This window comes from Vidua chalybeata, unplaced genomic scaffold, assembly GCF_026979565.1.
Source record: "Vidua chalybeata isolate OUT-0048 unplaced genomic scaffold, bVidCha1 merged haplotype W_reject_6, whole genome shotgun sequence".
Taxonomy (NCBI): domain Eukaryota; kingdom Metazoa; phylum Chordata; class Aves; order Passeriformes; family Viduidae; genus Vidua; species Vidua chalybeata.
Window position 1 is genome coordinate 1,023,337 of NW_026530355.1, and position 14,627 is coordinate 1,037,963.

General features: G+C 60.0%; 2 protein-coding genes across 4 annotated transcripts; one reads left to right on the forward strand and one right to left on the reverse strand.

The window, feature by feature from the left end:
- The first annotated feature begins 281 nt into the window (after positions 1-281).
- LOC128783242 (maestro heat-like repeat-containing protein family member 6) lies at positions 282-6,046 on the forward strand. The gene is made up of 14 exons (XM_053933881.1): positions 282-955; positions 1,343-1,407; positions 1,852-2,000; positions 2,323-2,470; positions 2,716-2,903; positions 2,991-3,128; positions 3,404-3,518; positions 3,692-3,832; positions 4,027-4,203; positions 4,337-4,492; positions 4,652-4,753; positions 5,000-5,102; positions 5,375-5,431; positions 5,722-6,046. Exons 1-14 carry the CDS (start codon positions 835-837, stop codon positions 5,919-5,921), a joined length of 1,860 nt encoding a protein of 619 aa, XP_053789856.1. The 5' UTR covers positions 282-834; the 3' UTR covers positions 5,922-6,046.
- A 1,473-nt stretch (positions 6,047-7,519) lies between these two features.
- LOC128783247 (serine/threonine-protein kinase pim-1-like) lies at positions 7,520-11,399 on the reverse strand. Of its 3 annotated transcripts, XR_008429050.1 has the most exons (7): positions 11,132-11,399; positions 10,928-10,979; positions 10,358-10,723; positions 9,535-9,714; positions 9,130-9,279; positions 8,021-8,939; positions 7,520-7,737 (listed from the first exon to the last, which is right to left on the reverse strand). XR_008429050.1 is itself a non-coding variant. In XM_053933891.1 (6 exons), the coding sequence occupies exons 1-5, from the start codon at positions 11,330-11,332 to the stop codon at positions 9,173-9,175; spliced, it is 906 nt and encodes a 301-aa protein (XP_053789866.1). In that variant the 5' UTR covers positions 11,333-11,399; the 3' UTR covers positions 8,820-8,901; positions 9,130-9,172. The 3 variants fall into 3 exon arrangements, 2 of the variants coding, with proteins under 2 accessions (XP_053789866.1, XP_053789867.1); XM_053933891.1 differs by lacking the exon at positions 7,520-7,737 and having other exon boundaries at positions 8,820-8,901; XM_053933892.1 differs by lacking the exons at positions 7,520-7,737; positions 8,021-8,939 and adding an exon at positions 9,033-9,047.
- Positions 11,400-14,627: the final 3,228 nt, after the last annotated feature.

The following is a 14,627-nucleotide window of genomic DNA, read 5'->3' on the forward strand; positions in this document are numbered from 1 at the left end:
CACCAGCCGGGACGTGTCCCAAGGAGGCCGTGCCAGCTTCTGTGGAAGGCCCCGTGCCCTTCCCAGCACAGCTGCGTCGGCAGCCCTGGGGGCTCCTTCTGCTGCCCTGAGCCCGCAGAGCAGGGCAGCGTTTGCTGATGGTTTCAGCCGTTCCTAAAGACCCTGTCGGGCTGTCTTAGACACTTGGGGTGAGGAATTCCTTCCAACCTGGGCCACTTTGGGTGGGTTGGGGGCGGCCCCAGGGCAGGGGGCAGTGTGTGCAGGGGCCCTTTGTGACACGGTGCTGCGTGGTCACCGTGTCATGGAACAGGACAGCGTGTCCAAGGGCCCTTTGTGACACAGGGTGACATAGGAGCTGGCGGTGACAAGACCACGCCAGAGTGCTTGGAGCACGCGACGGGACAGGACGGGACAGAGCGGTGCCGTGAGGAGCCCCCGCACAGCGCACTCGTTCGTGTCTGACCCGGAGCTTTTCCCAGGCGTTATTCCTGCAGCTGACCTCGAGGCCAGACCACAGGACTTGGTGACCTGCGGTCTTCCCGAGGCTTCTCTTCTGCAGGTGCCCTTGAGGGCAGACCGTGGGACTTGGTGCCCTGGAGGCATCTCCCATCCCTGCCACCGGTGCCCTCGAGGCCTGACCACAATCAATCCTTGACAGGAGTCTCCTGTCCTTGTGGCAGGAGCCCTCAAGACCAGAGTGCAGGACTTGCTGTCCTGTAGCCTTCCTGAGGCTTCTCTCCTGAAGGTGCCTTCCAGGCACGATTGCAGGACTTGCTGACTCGGAGCTTTTCCGAGGCATCTCTCCTGCAAGTAGCCTCAAATCCAGTCACTGCCATGGAGCAGAGATCCCTGAGAGGGCCCAAGCTGGCCTGGGTGCAGGAGGAGGAAGAAGGCCCTGGAGCTGCCCCAATAGAGGAGATCAAAGAGGTGGTGCGGTTCAAGACTCTGCAGGAGGGTGAGTGGCAGAGCTGGGCTTAGGGTTGGTGCCTGCAGCCAGCTTGGCACCATTGCATCCCATCCCACTGCATCCCATCCCATGGCATCCCATGGCATCCCATCCCATGGCATCCCATCCCATGGCATCCCATGGCATCCCATCCCATGGCATCCCATGGCATCCCATGGCATCCCATGGCATCCCATCCCATCCCATCCCATCCCATCCCCTGGGGACATGCCCACGGACAGGACAGAAGAGGGGCCGGGCAGACACCCCGCAGCGGCCGTGCTCCATCCCCTGGGGCATCCCGGGGCTGTCCCTGCCTGGGGAGCTCAGGGCTGGGCTGTGTTCTCCGGCCTCTCCCGCAGCCCCTCAGCTCTGGCTGCGCTCGCTCTTTGCCAGATGCAGCCGTGGACCGCACACAAGAGCAGGACCCCGCCCGTGGCCTCTTCCGCAGAACAGTGGAGGTACCTGCAGCCATCCCCACCTGGGCTGGGCCTGCTGTCACCGCTCAGCCGAGCACTGTGCTTGGAGCATTCCATGGAACATCCCTGGCTTCCTGGCCTTCTCCTACACCTGCTTTGCAAATTCATCAAGAGGATTCAGGAGGAAGAGACCAGCACCATGGGCACAGGGCTCAGAGCATATTCACACACCTTCAAAACCAAGACCTCTGCTGCCCTGCTGGATATGCTCGTAGAGGGCGGGTTGTGCAATCCAAAGCAAATAAGCAGCCTATGGTTTGAGGGTTTGATCCTCCCAGGAATTGCTTGGCCTCCCAAGCCACGCCCGCTGGTCACTGGAAGCCTTTGAGGCCATGGCAGTGTGGTGGGAAGAGAAGCACTTCTCTGGGGAAGCTGGGGACATTCCTCCCTCTGGCAGCTTTCCAAGTCTCCCCGTGCCTTCTCCAGGTGCCCGCCATGGTGAGGTACATCCACCAGTGGCTCATGGACAATCAGTTTGCTGAGCAGAGGTTGAACAGGGCCCTGCTAGATCTCACCGAAGAACAGCCTGCTGATGTAGTAATGACACTCCTGTGTGTGGCCCCATCCTGTGACAGGTATGGGGCCACCTGCCCAGAGGGCTCAGGGCTCCCCAGCCCATCAGCCTGTACAGCCTGTGCCAGGTGTCTGACCAACAGAGAGTCCCCAGGGCCCTCTGGCTGCTCCCTTTGCCAGCCCTGGCACCTCAGCCCCCGAGCCTGCTGCCATGCTCCCTCACTGCCCCTCGGGGGCCTGTCCCCACAGGCCTGGGCTGCCTGGGTGCTGGTGGCGAGGGGCAGTGGGCAGAGGCAGAGCCGGCAGCCAGCTCAGGTCCCCGCTGCTGCCCAGGCCACGCTGCTGTGTCCCAGACCCCCCTGAGACAGAGCTCTAACCCCGCAGAGCTGCTTTCACCATGTGGAAGAGCATCATGTGCTCGCCCAGGACTGCCGAGCCAGTGCAGCTGATGCTCCTCGATGTGCTGGGGAGTTGGCCAGAGCACAGCACGTTCACCTCTGATGGGGGCAAAACGGGTGTCTTTGTCCTGGCTGTGAGTTTCTGCAACTGGCCTTTGCTGGTCCCAAGGCCACCTGCCCAGCAGCTCTCCATCCTCCTTGCCCCACTGCATCTCCCTGCCTCAGGCGCTGGGCTGAAACCTGGCCTCGGGGCAGCTTCAGGGGCACCAGGCCCGCTGCTCCCTCTGCGTCTCTCCGGGCCTCTCCCTCCCGTGCTCGGGCCCTGCCACACGGACACCTCGGCACTGAGCGCTGTCTCGGGGGGCTTTGTCCTTTGCAGGCAACTGTGGTGATGTGGAAGATCCTCCAGGTGCCCTGTGTCCCACAGATGGTGACAGTGTATTTCCCCCACCTACTTGTGCATCTGCTCTTCCAAGTGTTCTTCAGCAGTCTGGATATGCCAGAGGAGGTCGATACCTTCTGGAAGGGATGCCAGCAGCAATACGGCCTTGCCACCAGCCCCAACAGGTACTCCATCCCACTCCTCTGTCCCTGCCACATCCCTGGGCAGGAGCCAGTGCTCCCAGCGTTACCTGGGCTTTGCTCTGCACGCAGGTTTGCAGTGTGGACCCTGAAGTCCCTGCTCTGCCAAATGGAGCATGAGGATGTGGTGCTGGCAATGGAACGCAAGCGTGGCTGGGACACGCTGCTGTGTGCTGACACCCACCACTATGCCGTGGGTCTGCTGGCCAGGTGAGACCCCCTTCTCCCCGCTGCCTCTGACATTTGTGCTCTGTGCCCAGGGTGACCCACACAGTCCCAGTGGTCGTGGGCCAGAGGGCCTTGTCACCGAGGCACAGCCAAGCAGACTGGAAAAGGCTGGCAGAGGAGGGTACCCACAAGCAGCTGCCTCCCAAATAGCCCAGGGCCCCTTGCAGGATGCTGGGGAAAGACCAGACCTCTGTCAGTCTGTCCTGGGAGAGGTTTGTCCCCCGGCCCAAAGTCTTGGTTACTTTTTCTCCTGCCAGGGAGATATCCCGTGTCTCCATCCCCTTGTGCTCCCGGATCGCTCGCTACCTGCTCCAGCTGCTCAGCACACTGGAGCCACGCTGGGAGCTGCCCGCCCTGGCCTTCCTTGTGGAGGTGAGCCTGATGGCCAGCGCTGCCTCGCTCAGCTGCCTCCCAGCTCTCTGCCCTCTCGTAGCCGCAGCTGCCTGGGACGGGTGCCCGCGCCCTGTGCTGCTGCCTGGGCCCAGCCCTGGGCGGTTCCAGGCTCCTGCCGGCCGGGTCCCCTGTCACTGCCCTGTGCCTTTCAGGTCCTCGAGTGCCTGAACTTGAGTGGAGGCAGTGCTAACAGAGTCCTGCAAATCTTGTCAAGGCACCTGCACAGCAAGTGCAGGGACAGGCGTCGCCTGGCGCTCAGGGCCCTTCTCAAGCTCATTGACAATCCCTCGACGGTGAGAAGGGGACAGAGGCTGAGGCTGCTCTCGGGAATGCAGTCGCTTGGGCTTTGCTGGGCTTTAGGCACTGGGGCAGCTGCTCCCAGCTCTCCTGCCTCCTGCTTCAGCTGCCCAAGTGCTCCGCAACAGCCCTTTGGCCTCTAGGCCCTGCGGCAGCAGGGTGGCGTTTCACAAACTTGTGTTCCGCACAGAGTGAAAAAATGGGGAGCCTGACTGAAAGTCTTGCGGAGCTCCTGTGCGACGCAGATGGAGAGATAGTTAGCATGACAGTCATGCTCCTCAGCTTTATCTCCCGGGACAAGGACATGCTGATAGGCAGCTCCATTGCACTGCGGCTGGTTGAGGCGCTCCTGCCACTCTTTGACCACGTAAGGCTCGCTGCCTCCAGCCACAGCCACTGGCTGCTGCCCGGACACTTTGTGGCCTGTGGATTTCCAGGCCTGAGCCAAGCTGAGCCCCGTGCAGCCGATGCTCAGGTCTTTTTTTCTTCCTTTCATACAGGACAATAGCCAGGTGCAGCTGCTCTCCATCCTGCTCTTCCAAACATTGCTGTCTCTTCCACTGCAAAAGGACAAAAAGGCCCTGAAGACACACGTGCGCCAGAGTCTGCTGCCACTCTTCTTCCACTGCCATGATGAGGATGGGCGTGTGGCACAGGTGAGGACTCGTGGGCTGCTGCTGTCCCCCTGGGAGGCGGCTCAGCTGCCTCCTGCCCTGGCGCCTGCTGGGCTGCAGCCTCCTCCAGGCCTTGGCACAGGGACACAGGTCCTGCGCCCTGGGCTGTGGGGCCATCTCCGCATCTCTGCTGCTCTCCAGGCTTCTCAGGAAACGCTGCTTTGTGTGGCCCACTTCCTGAAGAGGAGGGATCTGGAAAAAGTGGTGAAGAAGAAGAAGCTGTGGAAGTTCACCGAGTGCCTGGTAAGGGTGGTCTGGAAGTGCCAGCCTCAGGCTGGAGAATCCCCCTGAGCGCGGTGCTCAGTGTGCGGGGCTGGCAGCTGTGCCCCTGCCCGCTGCTGCAGCCAGAGGCGGCGCGGGCTCTTCTCCAGGCTCCTGTGGGCCCGAGCTCACGGCGGTGCGGGCAGGGGAGGCTGGGGCTGGGCGCAGGGAGTGCCCGGTCCAGGGGCTGAGCCCGCGCCAAGCCTTCCCTCCTGCCGCTCTCTCCAGCTGGCAGACGACAGCAGCAGAGCGGCCGAGCACCTGCGCCAGGCCATGCCCTACCTGCAGAGCCCAGAGGAGCCCCTGCGAGAGGCGGCCATCAGGTTCCTGGGTGAGCCGCGAGCCCGGGCTCCCTCCCCGCCCCGCCGCAGCTCGGCCCCAGCCCCGCCTGCTGCCCCGGCAGCGCCATCCGGGCCCGGCGGGGTGGAGCCCCGGCTGGCCTGGGCGCTGCTGCCGCCCTCTCGCAGCCGTGCCCTTGGGCGGCAGCGTGCGGCAAGGGCCCGGCTGAGCCCTGCCGGGCCAGGAGGCCGTGTGGCCACAGGGCCGGCAGCGCCGCTGGCAGGGAGCTGTGCCGCTGGGCCGTGACAGGCTCTGTGTTGGCAGGGATGGCCGGGCGGCAGCTGAGGGGGAAGAAGGAAGAGCTCCAGCTCATCTGTGAGGGTGAGTGAGGGCAGCGGGCTGTCAGCGGGGGCTGGCGGGGGAGCTGCAAGCCGTGCCCCGGCTGCGCAGGGCTCTGCTCCCTGTGCGGACGAGGGGCGGCGTGGGCAGAGCACACGGAGATTTCAGGGCCACCTGGGGGATTCGTGGCCAGCAGCTTCGGGCTGATCCCATTTGTCCCTTATTCCCTGCTGGCCGTGGCCGGAGCCGGCTGGGATGGCCCTGGCAGGGAGGTCTCCTCGGGTCCCCTCAGATCCGGGATCTGACCACGGCTCTGTTGCTCTCTCTTTCAGCCCTTGAAGGCACGGCAAATGACATCAGCATTGCCGTTGGAAGCCTGGCAATTCAAACATTGTACGTCCTCCAGGCAGTAGAGAAAGCTGGATATTCCCTCTTGGACAGCCTGCATGATCAGCTCCGCAGGGCATGGAGGACACGGCCTCGTCTCTTGGGGCTCGGCTGGCTGCGCTGCTGGAGCTGTGCAGAGTGCTGATCCCAGAGGCTCTGTCTGCTGGGGCCACCTGAGCCAGCAGGAATGTTTCATTTTTTTAAGGTTGTTCTTTCATTCTTTTGGCTTTTCTTTAGCATTTAAATATAGGATGTGTTCTAATAGACAGACTCCCAGGATCTTTCTTTTGCTGCCCAGGCTCTGCAGGGCATAGGGGAAGAGGGAGCAAAGGGTGCCTGGGCTCAGCAAGCTGCCCAGGCACGTGCAGGCTTGCAGGGAAAATGGCCAGAAGCCCCTTGGCCTTTGGTGGTTCTGCTGCAGCCTTTGTGCTGCCAGCAGAGCCGGTGGGCAGGGGCCGGAGTTCCAGGGATCCCTGTGAGACCGGTGCCTGGAGACGGCCACAAGCCCTGTCCCAGGCAGGAACCGCCATCTGTGTCCTCCTGCCCGTGCGTTGCTGGCTGCATTGCTGAGGGCTCCGAGGTGCCTCTGGATGGGGCTCCTCGGGAGCTCCTGTGGGGCTGCGGCGCTGCTGCCGGGCAGGTTGGCCGGGCTGAGGGAGACCCTGAGGGGATGGGGCCACCAAGAGATGAGGGGCTGCGAAAGCCCTGACAGGACAAGGCAGTGGGAAGGCACGGGGGGGATGTGGGAGGCAGTGGGTAACGTTGGCTCGAGGAGGAAAGTGGGTTGGAGCCAAAGAGACAACTCAGCCCAATGTTCATGGGGCAAACAGAGAGCGTTTGTGCTCAAGCCCTTCCTTCTAAGGGGCCTTTGAAAAAGCCAGTCTGGATAATTTCACTGGTCTGATCTCTGTGCCCCTTCAGATTCTGGCCTGTGAAATGCCTGCAGCCTTGGGAGAGATGTGATGGGCGAGGCCCCTGTCAGTCAAAGCAGGGGCTGGTCCATTCAGCCAGTACAAGGCAGCCTGCACTGTGACACACGGCAACAGAGTGCCAGGCACAGCTGCGGGTGCTCCCCATGAACCTCAGCTCTGGGACCACTGTCTGCCCCAAGCTTCAGGGCTGCAGTGGGAGCTGGGCTCTGCCCTGGGGCCATCCTGCAGGGACAGCTGCAAACAGGGAGCAATCCCTTGCCACCAAGAGCCAAGCCAGGGCTGCAGGGCAGCTGCTCCAGCCCGGACGGCACTGTTGGGTGCTGCGCTCTGGGGCTGGGGCTCCCCGCACAGGGGACTGGACTGGTGTGCCAGAGGAGACAGAGAAGCTGCAGCTTCAGCCTAACTGAGGTGGGTGCATGGGCTGGGAAGAGTGGGGAGGCCCAAGGGGATTCACAGAGCTCACCCTGCTGAAAGGACAAGGAAAAGGGAGTGGGAGCTCAGCAGTGAGGAGAGCTGAGGGCTGGAGAGCAGCTCTGAATGCCACTAAAATCCAACCAGACCTCTGAGACATTGCTGCTCCTCAGCCAGTGACAGGATGAGTCCCTAAGGCAGGGGCTCGGCCTTCCTCGTGGTGAGGCGCATCAAGGAAGGCAACGGTGTGATGGAGACTGCCACGGGCTGGGAACTCACTGGGGGAAAAGAGGGAGCAGTTGGGAAGTAAAATGCAGGTGGGGGAGAGAATTGTTCAGAGAAGGCCTGAGCTACAGCTTGAGCAAGCTGAAAAATGGCATTTGGGGTCATCCCAGACCGATTTCATGTCAGAAGCTATTGAACAAGTTTAATTTTTGGGTGGTGGCATTTTCTCCCTTGGAGGTGTGCACTCTGCAAACTTGAGCTGTGTTGCTGAAATGCTCAAGCAAGTCTGTGCTGCAGGTCCCACCATTTCTTGTTTGGCTGATTCTGTCCCGGTGCTGAGCCCAGCAGAGCCCTGGCAGAGCCCAGAGCAGCCTCAGCACCCGCAGAGCCCGTCTGCAAGGAGGGAAACCAGAAAGTGCCCCTCAGCTGAAGGCTCCTGTCCCCTTGTCCCAGCTGCCCGCGGTGCCCAGGCCATGCTGGCCGTGCCCAGAGCGGTGCCCAGAGCTGCCCATCACTGCTGCCTTTGGCAGCAGAGCAGGAGGGCAGGACATGTGCCCAGCCTGCAGCCAGCCACGGCACATCCAGCCCTCAGCAGCTGCCCAGAGCAGGATGCTCCTGTGCTCGCTGCCATCTCCCCAAAGCTCTGATCCCACCATGCCAAGCAGACGGGACCCACCTGACGCCATCCACCGCTGGAAGAAAAGCTGGTCCCAAACGATGTCCTCAGCCTTCTCCAAGGGCACGGCCCATCCACGCCACAGCTGCTCCCAAGCACTTCCCCATCCAGACTGGACCCCACCTAGAACGCTTCCTCTAGAAAAACACACAACAAATGATTGAAAGTAGATTACAGACAAAAAGGGGAAACAAGAAAAAAGGTCAAAAATCATATCTCTGTCTGGGGCTTGAGGAAGGCCCAACCCCTGCATGCCAGGGAAAACCCCACCCACGGGTGAGGGAAGCCCAGGCTTTCTCCCTTCCCCCTGCACTGCCCCCCAAAATAAGAGTGATCCCAAAGCAAACAAGGGCAGGGGAGCAGCCCAAGCCCTTCCTTGCCTGCAAATCAAAGCAGCCCCTGCACAGGTTCTGGAGTCCCACCTCTGCTTCCACCATGGGGGGGTTGGTTTGTGTCGGGCTGGCTGCCCCAGCCCCAGCCCCAGCCTGGGGCACGGTGGGTGGTGGGGGCTGTTGGCAGGGCCAGGAGCCCACTCCCATTTCGTACCCACCCCAGCCCATGCCCCGAGCCCTGCCAAAAGCAGCTGGGCAGCCGACTGAAGGATCAGCTGCATCTGCCCCAGCAAAGGGGGAACCTTTGGTTCCCGGCCAGTCTGTGCAATGCCCAAATCTGGGAGCATGCCCTGCGTGTGGACTCATTTGCAAATTCCCTGTGGAGCCTGGCTTTGGAGAAGGTGCCAGAATCAAAGTGATGTCATCTTCAGCCTGCCGGTGACCAGGTGGAGCAAGAGGTTGTCATCCTTGATGTCGTCCTCGCTGTCTCCAGCAGCAGCAGCCCCACCTGCTACAGCTTCTCCAGGGGCTCCTTCTCCTTCCCTGGGGCTGAGACCAGGTTGACAGGGTTCTGCCCAGGGCCCCAGCTGTCAGGGAACCAAGGACAAGCAGAACCAGCTCTGATGGCGGCCACCAGTGCTGGGCAGAGCAGCTCAGCTGCAGCATAAGGGCTGCGTGTTCCCATCTGATGAGCCCTGGGCAGTGACACAGGCAGCACAAAAATGTCTGGGTTCCTGTGCTTCTGATTGCCAAGGCATGTGTGGAGCTGTAACTTACCAGGGCCTTGCATCAGAGTGTGCCTGTGGCTCTCTCCCTTCTTCTAGGGCAGATGAACGTCCTGCATCCAGGGATCACACAACAGCTCTTCTAACGAAGGCCTTTCCATGTCCAGCATGGATAAACACCTCCTGATCAGATCTTGGCACTCTCGGCAGAGAAACCAGAACCCGCCGGTCAGTTGGAGAAGGCTCCTGTTGGCTTTGCCCCACTATTCCCATGCCCAGGCCATGCTGGATGTGCTCAGAGCTGGGCCAAAACTTTCCCATCAATTCCCAGTTGTGGAGGAGAGCAGGAGAGCAGGACATGTGCCCCCTCCTCAGCAGCTGCCAGAGCGGGATGCTCACGAGCTGCTGCTGTCTCCCAGCACTGGTATTGCCCCTGTGGCCAGAGATGAGGATCCACCTGGAGAGAGCCGTTGTGGCAGCGAGAGCTGATGGTCCCAGCTGATGTTCTGGCACCCCCTGAAAGGGTGCTCCCCGCAGACCATCTGGTGCAGCACGATGCCCAGGGACCAGACAGTAGCTGGCTTGCCGTAGTACCAGCCAAAATGCATCCATTCCGGGGGGCTGTATGACCGTGTTCCTATGGAATAGAGATGGGCTTCAGCAGGGGGATGCTGCTGCTCCCAGAGCCTGGCCCCAGCATCCCTGCGCATGCGGGGGCTGCCCCAGTGGCACACGGGGTGACCGCTGCCCTCTGGCCTGCACCTGGGACTTGTGTACAGACTTGGGGTTGGAAAAGAAGCCACTGGTCTTGAAAGAGGGCAGCTGAAGCCCTGGTAAGGCCCAACCATGACAAGGAAAAACCCACTCAGTGCTGGGGAAAACCATGCCTTCATCTTCCCTGCCTGCATTGCCCCAAGAAACATGATGAATCCAAAGCAAACCAGGTGAGTGGAGCAGTCCAAGCCCTTTCTCACCTGCACACCAAACCGGCTGGGGCACAGGTTCTGGCCCCCCCTCTCTGCTACCCCGACCCACGGGTGTTTTTGTTGGGCTGGCTGCCCCAGCCCCAGCCCCAGCCCTGGGCAGAGTGGTGGGCAAAGGCTGCCAGCAGGGCTGGAAGCTGGCTCCCCACCCAGCCCTGCTGAAACGCAACTCGGCTGAAATCTCAGAGCCATCAAGGGCAGCAAAAGGGACAATCCCCGATGCCACAGCCAGCTTGGGCTGGGAGATGTTGGGCCATGAGATATCGGCACCGCGAGCACACCCCTGTGTGGACTCACCTGCAAAGTGAGTGCAGGCTGTGTCTTGCAGGTAGGTGCCACAGCCAAAGTCGATCAATTTAGCCTCCCCGGTGGCCAGGTCAACCAGGATGTTCCCTGGTTTGATGTCCCTGTGCAGGACCCCGCAGCTGGTGCAGTGCCGCACGGCCTCCAGCACCTGGCGGAACAGCTCCCGCGCCACCTCCTCGGACAGGAACCCCCGTGCCCGAATGAAATGGTGCAGGTCCTGAGACCGCTTTGGGCGCTCCAGCACCATCACGATGTCGTTGGGGAGCTCAAGCCACTCCAGCAGCTGGACGACACCGGGGAAGCCAGTGGACACCTTGGCCAGCAGCACCACCTCCAGGGGTGCGCTGGTGCCGTCGGGCTGCGGGAGGAGCACGATGCCGTCAGTGGGGCTGAGGCCGTGCCGGGGCTCGGGAACCCCTCGCCCAGCCCGGGATGCTCTGCGCCCTGCACTGGCCCCACGCCCGCTCTCCCTCGAGGCGTCCCGGCGGCTTCCACCCTGCCGGGCCGCGGCTCATCCCCACCCGGCATGCCCCGGCTTCTCCCGCTGGCCCCGCTCACTCAGCAGCTCGCCCCAGTGCAGGACGCGGTTCTGTGGCACCCTTTTGATGGCCACCTGCAAGCCAAGAGAAGCAGCGGGCTCAGCTCGCCGCCCGCCCTGCCCAGCTCCATCCTCCTTCTCCTCCTCCTCATCCTCCTCCTCCTCCTCCTCCTCCTCTTCCTCCTCCGCCCCCTCCTCCTGCTCCCGCCGCCGGCCCCGCCGCTCACCAGGGCGCCGTCTGAGACCCGCGTGGCCGCGAAGACGCTGCCGAAGCCGCCGCGGCCCAGCAGCGAACCCAGCCGGTACTGCTCCTGCAGGCCCTGCTGCGCCTTCCCTGCCGGCGGGACGCGGCTGTCAGCGCTCGGCCCGGGGCCAGGAGCGGCCCCCGAGCGCCCCTCAAGCGCCCCGGGCCGGCCATCCCCAGGCATTCGCTCCTGGCAACGGGACAGCGGCGGCTCGGGGCCGGCGGCCGCGCTGCCGAGCGGCGGAGCTCGGGCCGGGGAAGCCGCAGCGGAGGCGGCGGCAGCGGCTGCGCCGCCTGTGTCCTCCGCGGGGCCCGGGAGCAGCCGGCGCTGGGGCCGGGGCCTGTTTGCTCTTTCCAAGAACCCTTCCTGGAGAACGAGGTGCAGCTTCTGTCTCAAGATGTGCCACCAGCTGCAGCTTCTCTTGGCATTCCACACCGTGTGTGCAGCACAACTCTTGCAGCAAAGCAGGACAAATGTTTGAAGAACTTGGCAGCTTGTTCTTTCTTTTCCTTGTGGTCTGGGCAGTTGTGCCATTGGTAAGGATTTCATTGTTATTGTTCTACCCTAAGAAAACATGATGGGCTACCAGGAATTGTTAGGGAGCACAAGCCTGACTGAATGCAGAGAAAGATTCTGCAGAGCCTGCAGCCAGAAATGGAGAGCTGTCTGATCAGCATTGCAACATCCCCATGCATATCTTGAAAGTGATCTAGAAGATGAAAATGGGCTGACAGAGGGAGTTTGTTTCTGTGTTCAGTTCAGATGCTTCTACATCTAGTGCACTGATATAAATCAGGAGTTCAATCAGTTCATGGAAAGCACCAGAACAAGCTGGAGCTCTCAGGAGATGACTGAAAGAATCTGAAAAGAAAAATGCAGGCAATGACTTGGTCGACTTTGTCTGTAAGAAGTGTAATTTTTCCCTTATAATTTGTAATCCATCTCCTCTGCAATTATCTTTTGGAAAAAGGCCATTTTCACCCCAGATTCCCCATGAAATGGGAAGCCTGAGCTTGTGGAAGTGCCTGAAAGATGCCCTGTTCCTCTGCAGGGTCACGGAGGCTGGAGCAGGAGCCGGAGCCCTCTCTGGGGAAGCCTCCTCCGAGCTGGAATTTGTGCCGTGCTGGGAGAGGAGGAGGAGGAGGGGGAGAACGCTGGGCGCTGTGTGGCAGGAGCAGGAGGTTTGGGCCGCAGGACATTCCGTCTGCGCCGCTGCCCCGCAATGGGCGGGAACGCTGTGGGGAAGACTGGGGGACACTGGAGCAGACTATGGATGGCACTGGGGGGAACTGGAAGGGCCTGGGAATAAACTGAGGTGTACTGGAAGGGACTGGGCTGTACTGGGAGGGATTGGAGGGGCACTGGGGTTGTACTGGGGATGAACTGGGGATGCACTGGGCTGTACTGGGAGGGACTGGAGGGGTTGTATGGGCTGTTCCCACCTCCACCGCCTCCCATTTGCTGAGGCTCCTGCCCATCATCACCCACAGCCAATCATCGCCAGGGATTGTGGCTTTGGGGGCGGTGCCTGGAGTCAGTGCTGTCTTTTCTTTTGCCTACAACTCCCATCATGCCTCGCAGCCCAATAGAGCCCCATTGGAGCCGGGACTACAACGCCCGTCATGCCCCGCGCTCCACAGAACCCCGGTATCCGCCCCCATCTGTGCCGTAAGTGTCCCCCAGACCCTCCAGGATCCCCGAGTGACCCTCAGCGGCCATTTGGGACCCCCCACAATTTTACTGGCAAAGTACAAAAAAGCAAGAAACTTTGGAAAAGGATTTAATACAACATCCAATCCAACATAAAACACCCTAGAAGTAACTTAATTCACTCAGCTCATTTAACCTGGAAACCTTTAAACACTTTAGTTGTTGAGGTACCCAAAAAATGTTCCATAGAAAGAGCATGAGAAGGAGAGGAAAGAGAGAGAGATGCAAAGACAGAAGCTCCATAGAAAGACACGCACGTGGCTCCCAGCTCCTGGCGTTCCAGTGTGGGTGAGACACAAACCCCAGGAGAAGGCAGAGTCCATAGCAGGGGCTGCTGACCTTGTGCTCTGTGTTTTAAGGCCCTGGGCCTTTGTGGGCCTCCCCCAGGTGGGATTTCTGATTGCTCGGGCAATCAGGGCTGGGTTAGCGCTGTCCCCTCTGTGTGACTGATTGACAGCTCAGCCCAAGGTGTCTTGGGACATCGATCTCATCCAGCCTCTGACAGCGACCACGGTGACACTGGGGAGCCTCATGGAGCCATGGGTCAGTTGTGACAATGCAGGTCCAAGGACACCATGGTGACACTGGGGAACCTCATGGAACTGTGAAAAACACATTCACTCTCCTGTGAAAATTTACAAAGTTTAATAAAGGACAATAGGAGACAAGGACCATAGAGCAAAGGTTAGTTTGGCCGGGTGCATCTTGACACTCAGCCAAGAGCACACCGTTCTCTTTGGGGATTCCCCTTAAATGCCTTTTCTATTACATCAGCCTGTTGCATATTCATAGACTCTTATGCATACCCATTAACTAATTTACATTTTCCAGGAACTATTTGGCATGGCCCCTCCTTGGGTCTGCCTTTTTAGAGCATGCCTGTTTCTTGGCTGTGGTTTTGGCTCCTTCTCTTTATCACTTCCAGTCCGGGTCCCGGCCCACACTGCCTTCAGACGGTGAATGCTGATGGTTGGCAGATCTGTACAGGCGTCCTCATCCTGTGTTCACTGGATGTTATCCCATCCAAGCAGGCATTTTAACACAAGCATAGCTATTTCACTACTATGCCTAAGCTTAATTAACAGCAGAAATACAAACTATATCTTTATAACAAAGTGATTTTAACACCACACATATAAAATCCATTTTAATATTTGCAAAAAGCCAGTATTATAATATGTATCTATAACAAAACCAAGGGGCCCTTGTGGGGCCTCACGGAAACGAGGAGTCCATTGTGACTGACAGGGAAGATTCTTTTCAGACAGTTCCATGGGTGAAGGTTTGGGTTTTACCATCTTTGAAACGGGTCTTAGTCTCCATTAACTTTATTACAGAGGCCAGACAGCTTGGCTCCTGAAACAGACACGTGGGTCTGCACGAGCTTGCGTTCATGAACTTTGGGGTAAAATGACAGGTTCAAGAGGGGAATATGTGGCCGGCGGTTCGGGAAGGCTGAACCTTCCTAGTACCTCACCAATGGGAAAGGAAGAGGGCAACGTGCGGCCGGGAGTTTGGATAAAAGGAGGCTGCACCCTCTGAAGCCTGGAGAGAGAAAACCCCGTGGGTGTGTGCCCTGGTGGACTCTTTCCCTTTATTCCAATAAAGTTGAAGGACTCTGTCTCCTTTATGGCTTTTCATAGCGGGATTTTCCATACTTGACACTGTGGAACATCACAAACCCAAGGAGCCGTTGTGACACAACAAGGCCTCGTAGGAACAAAGAAACCATTGTTGACAGTGCAGATCTTATAGAAGCATGGGGCCA

Excerpts from the sequence above, each read along its gene's own strand:
- LOC128783247 (XM_053933891.1), bottom strand. The coding sequence starts at position 11,332 with ATGCCTGGGGATGGCCGGCCCGGGGCGCTTGAGGGGCGCTCGGGGGCC. Across the intron at positions 10,980-11,131 it reads GGGTCTCAGACGGCGCCCTG|GTGGCCATCAAAAGGGTGCC; the intron begins GTGAGCGGCGGG and ends CTTGGCTTGCAG. Across the intron at positions 9,715-10,357 it reads AGCCTGCACTCACTTTGCAG|GAACACGGTCATACAGCCCC; the intron begins GTGAGTCCACAC and ends TCTATTCCATAG.
- LOC128783242 (XM_053933881.1), top strand. The coding sequence starts at position 835 with ATGGAGCAGAGATCCCTGAGAGGGCCCAAGCTGGCCTGGGTGCAGGAG. Across the intron at positions 956-1,342 it reads GTTCAAGACTCTGCAGGAGG|ATGCAGCCGTGGACCGCACA; the intron begins GTGAGTGGCAGA and ends GCTCTTTGCCAG. Across the intron at positions 1,408-1,851 it reads TCTTCCGCAGAACAGTGGAG|GTGCCCGCCATGGTGAGGTA; the intron begins GTACCTGCAGCC and ends TGCCTTCTCCAG.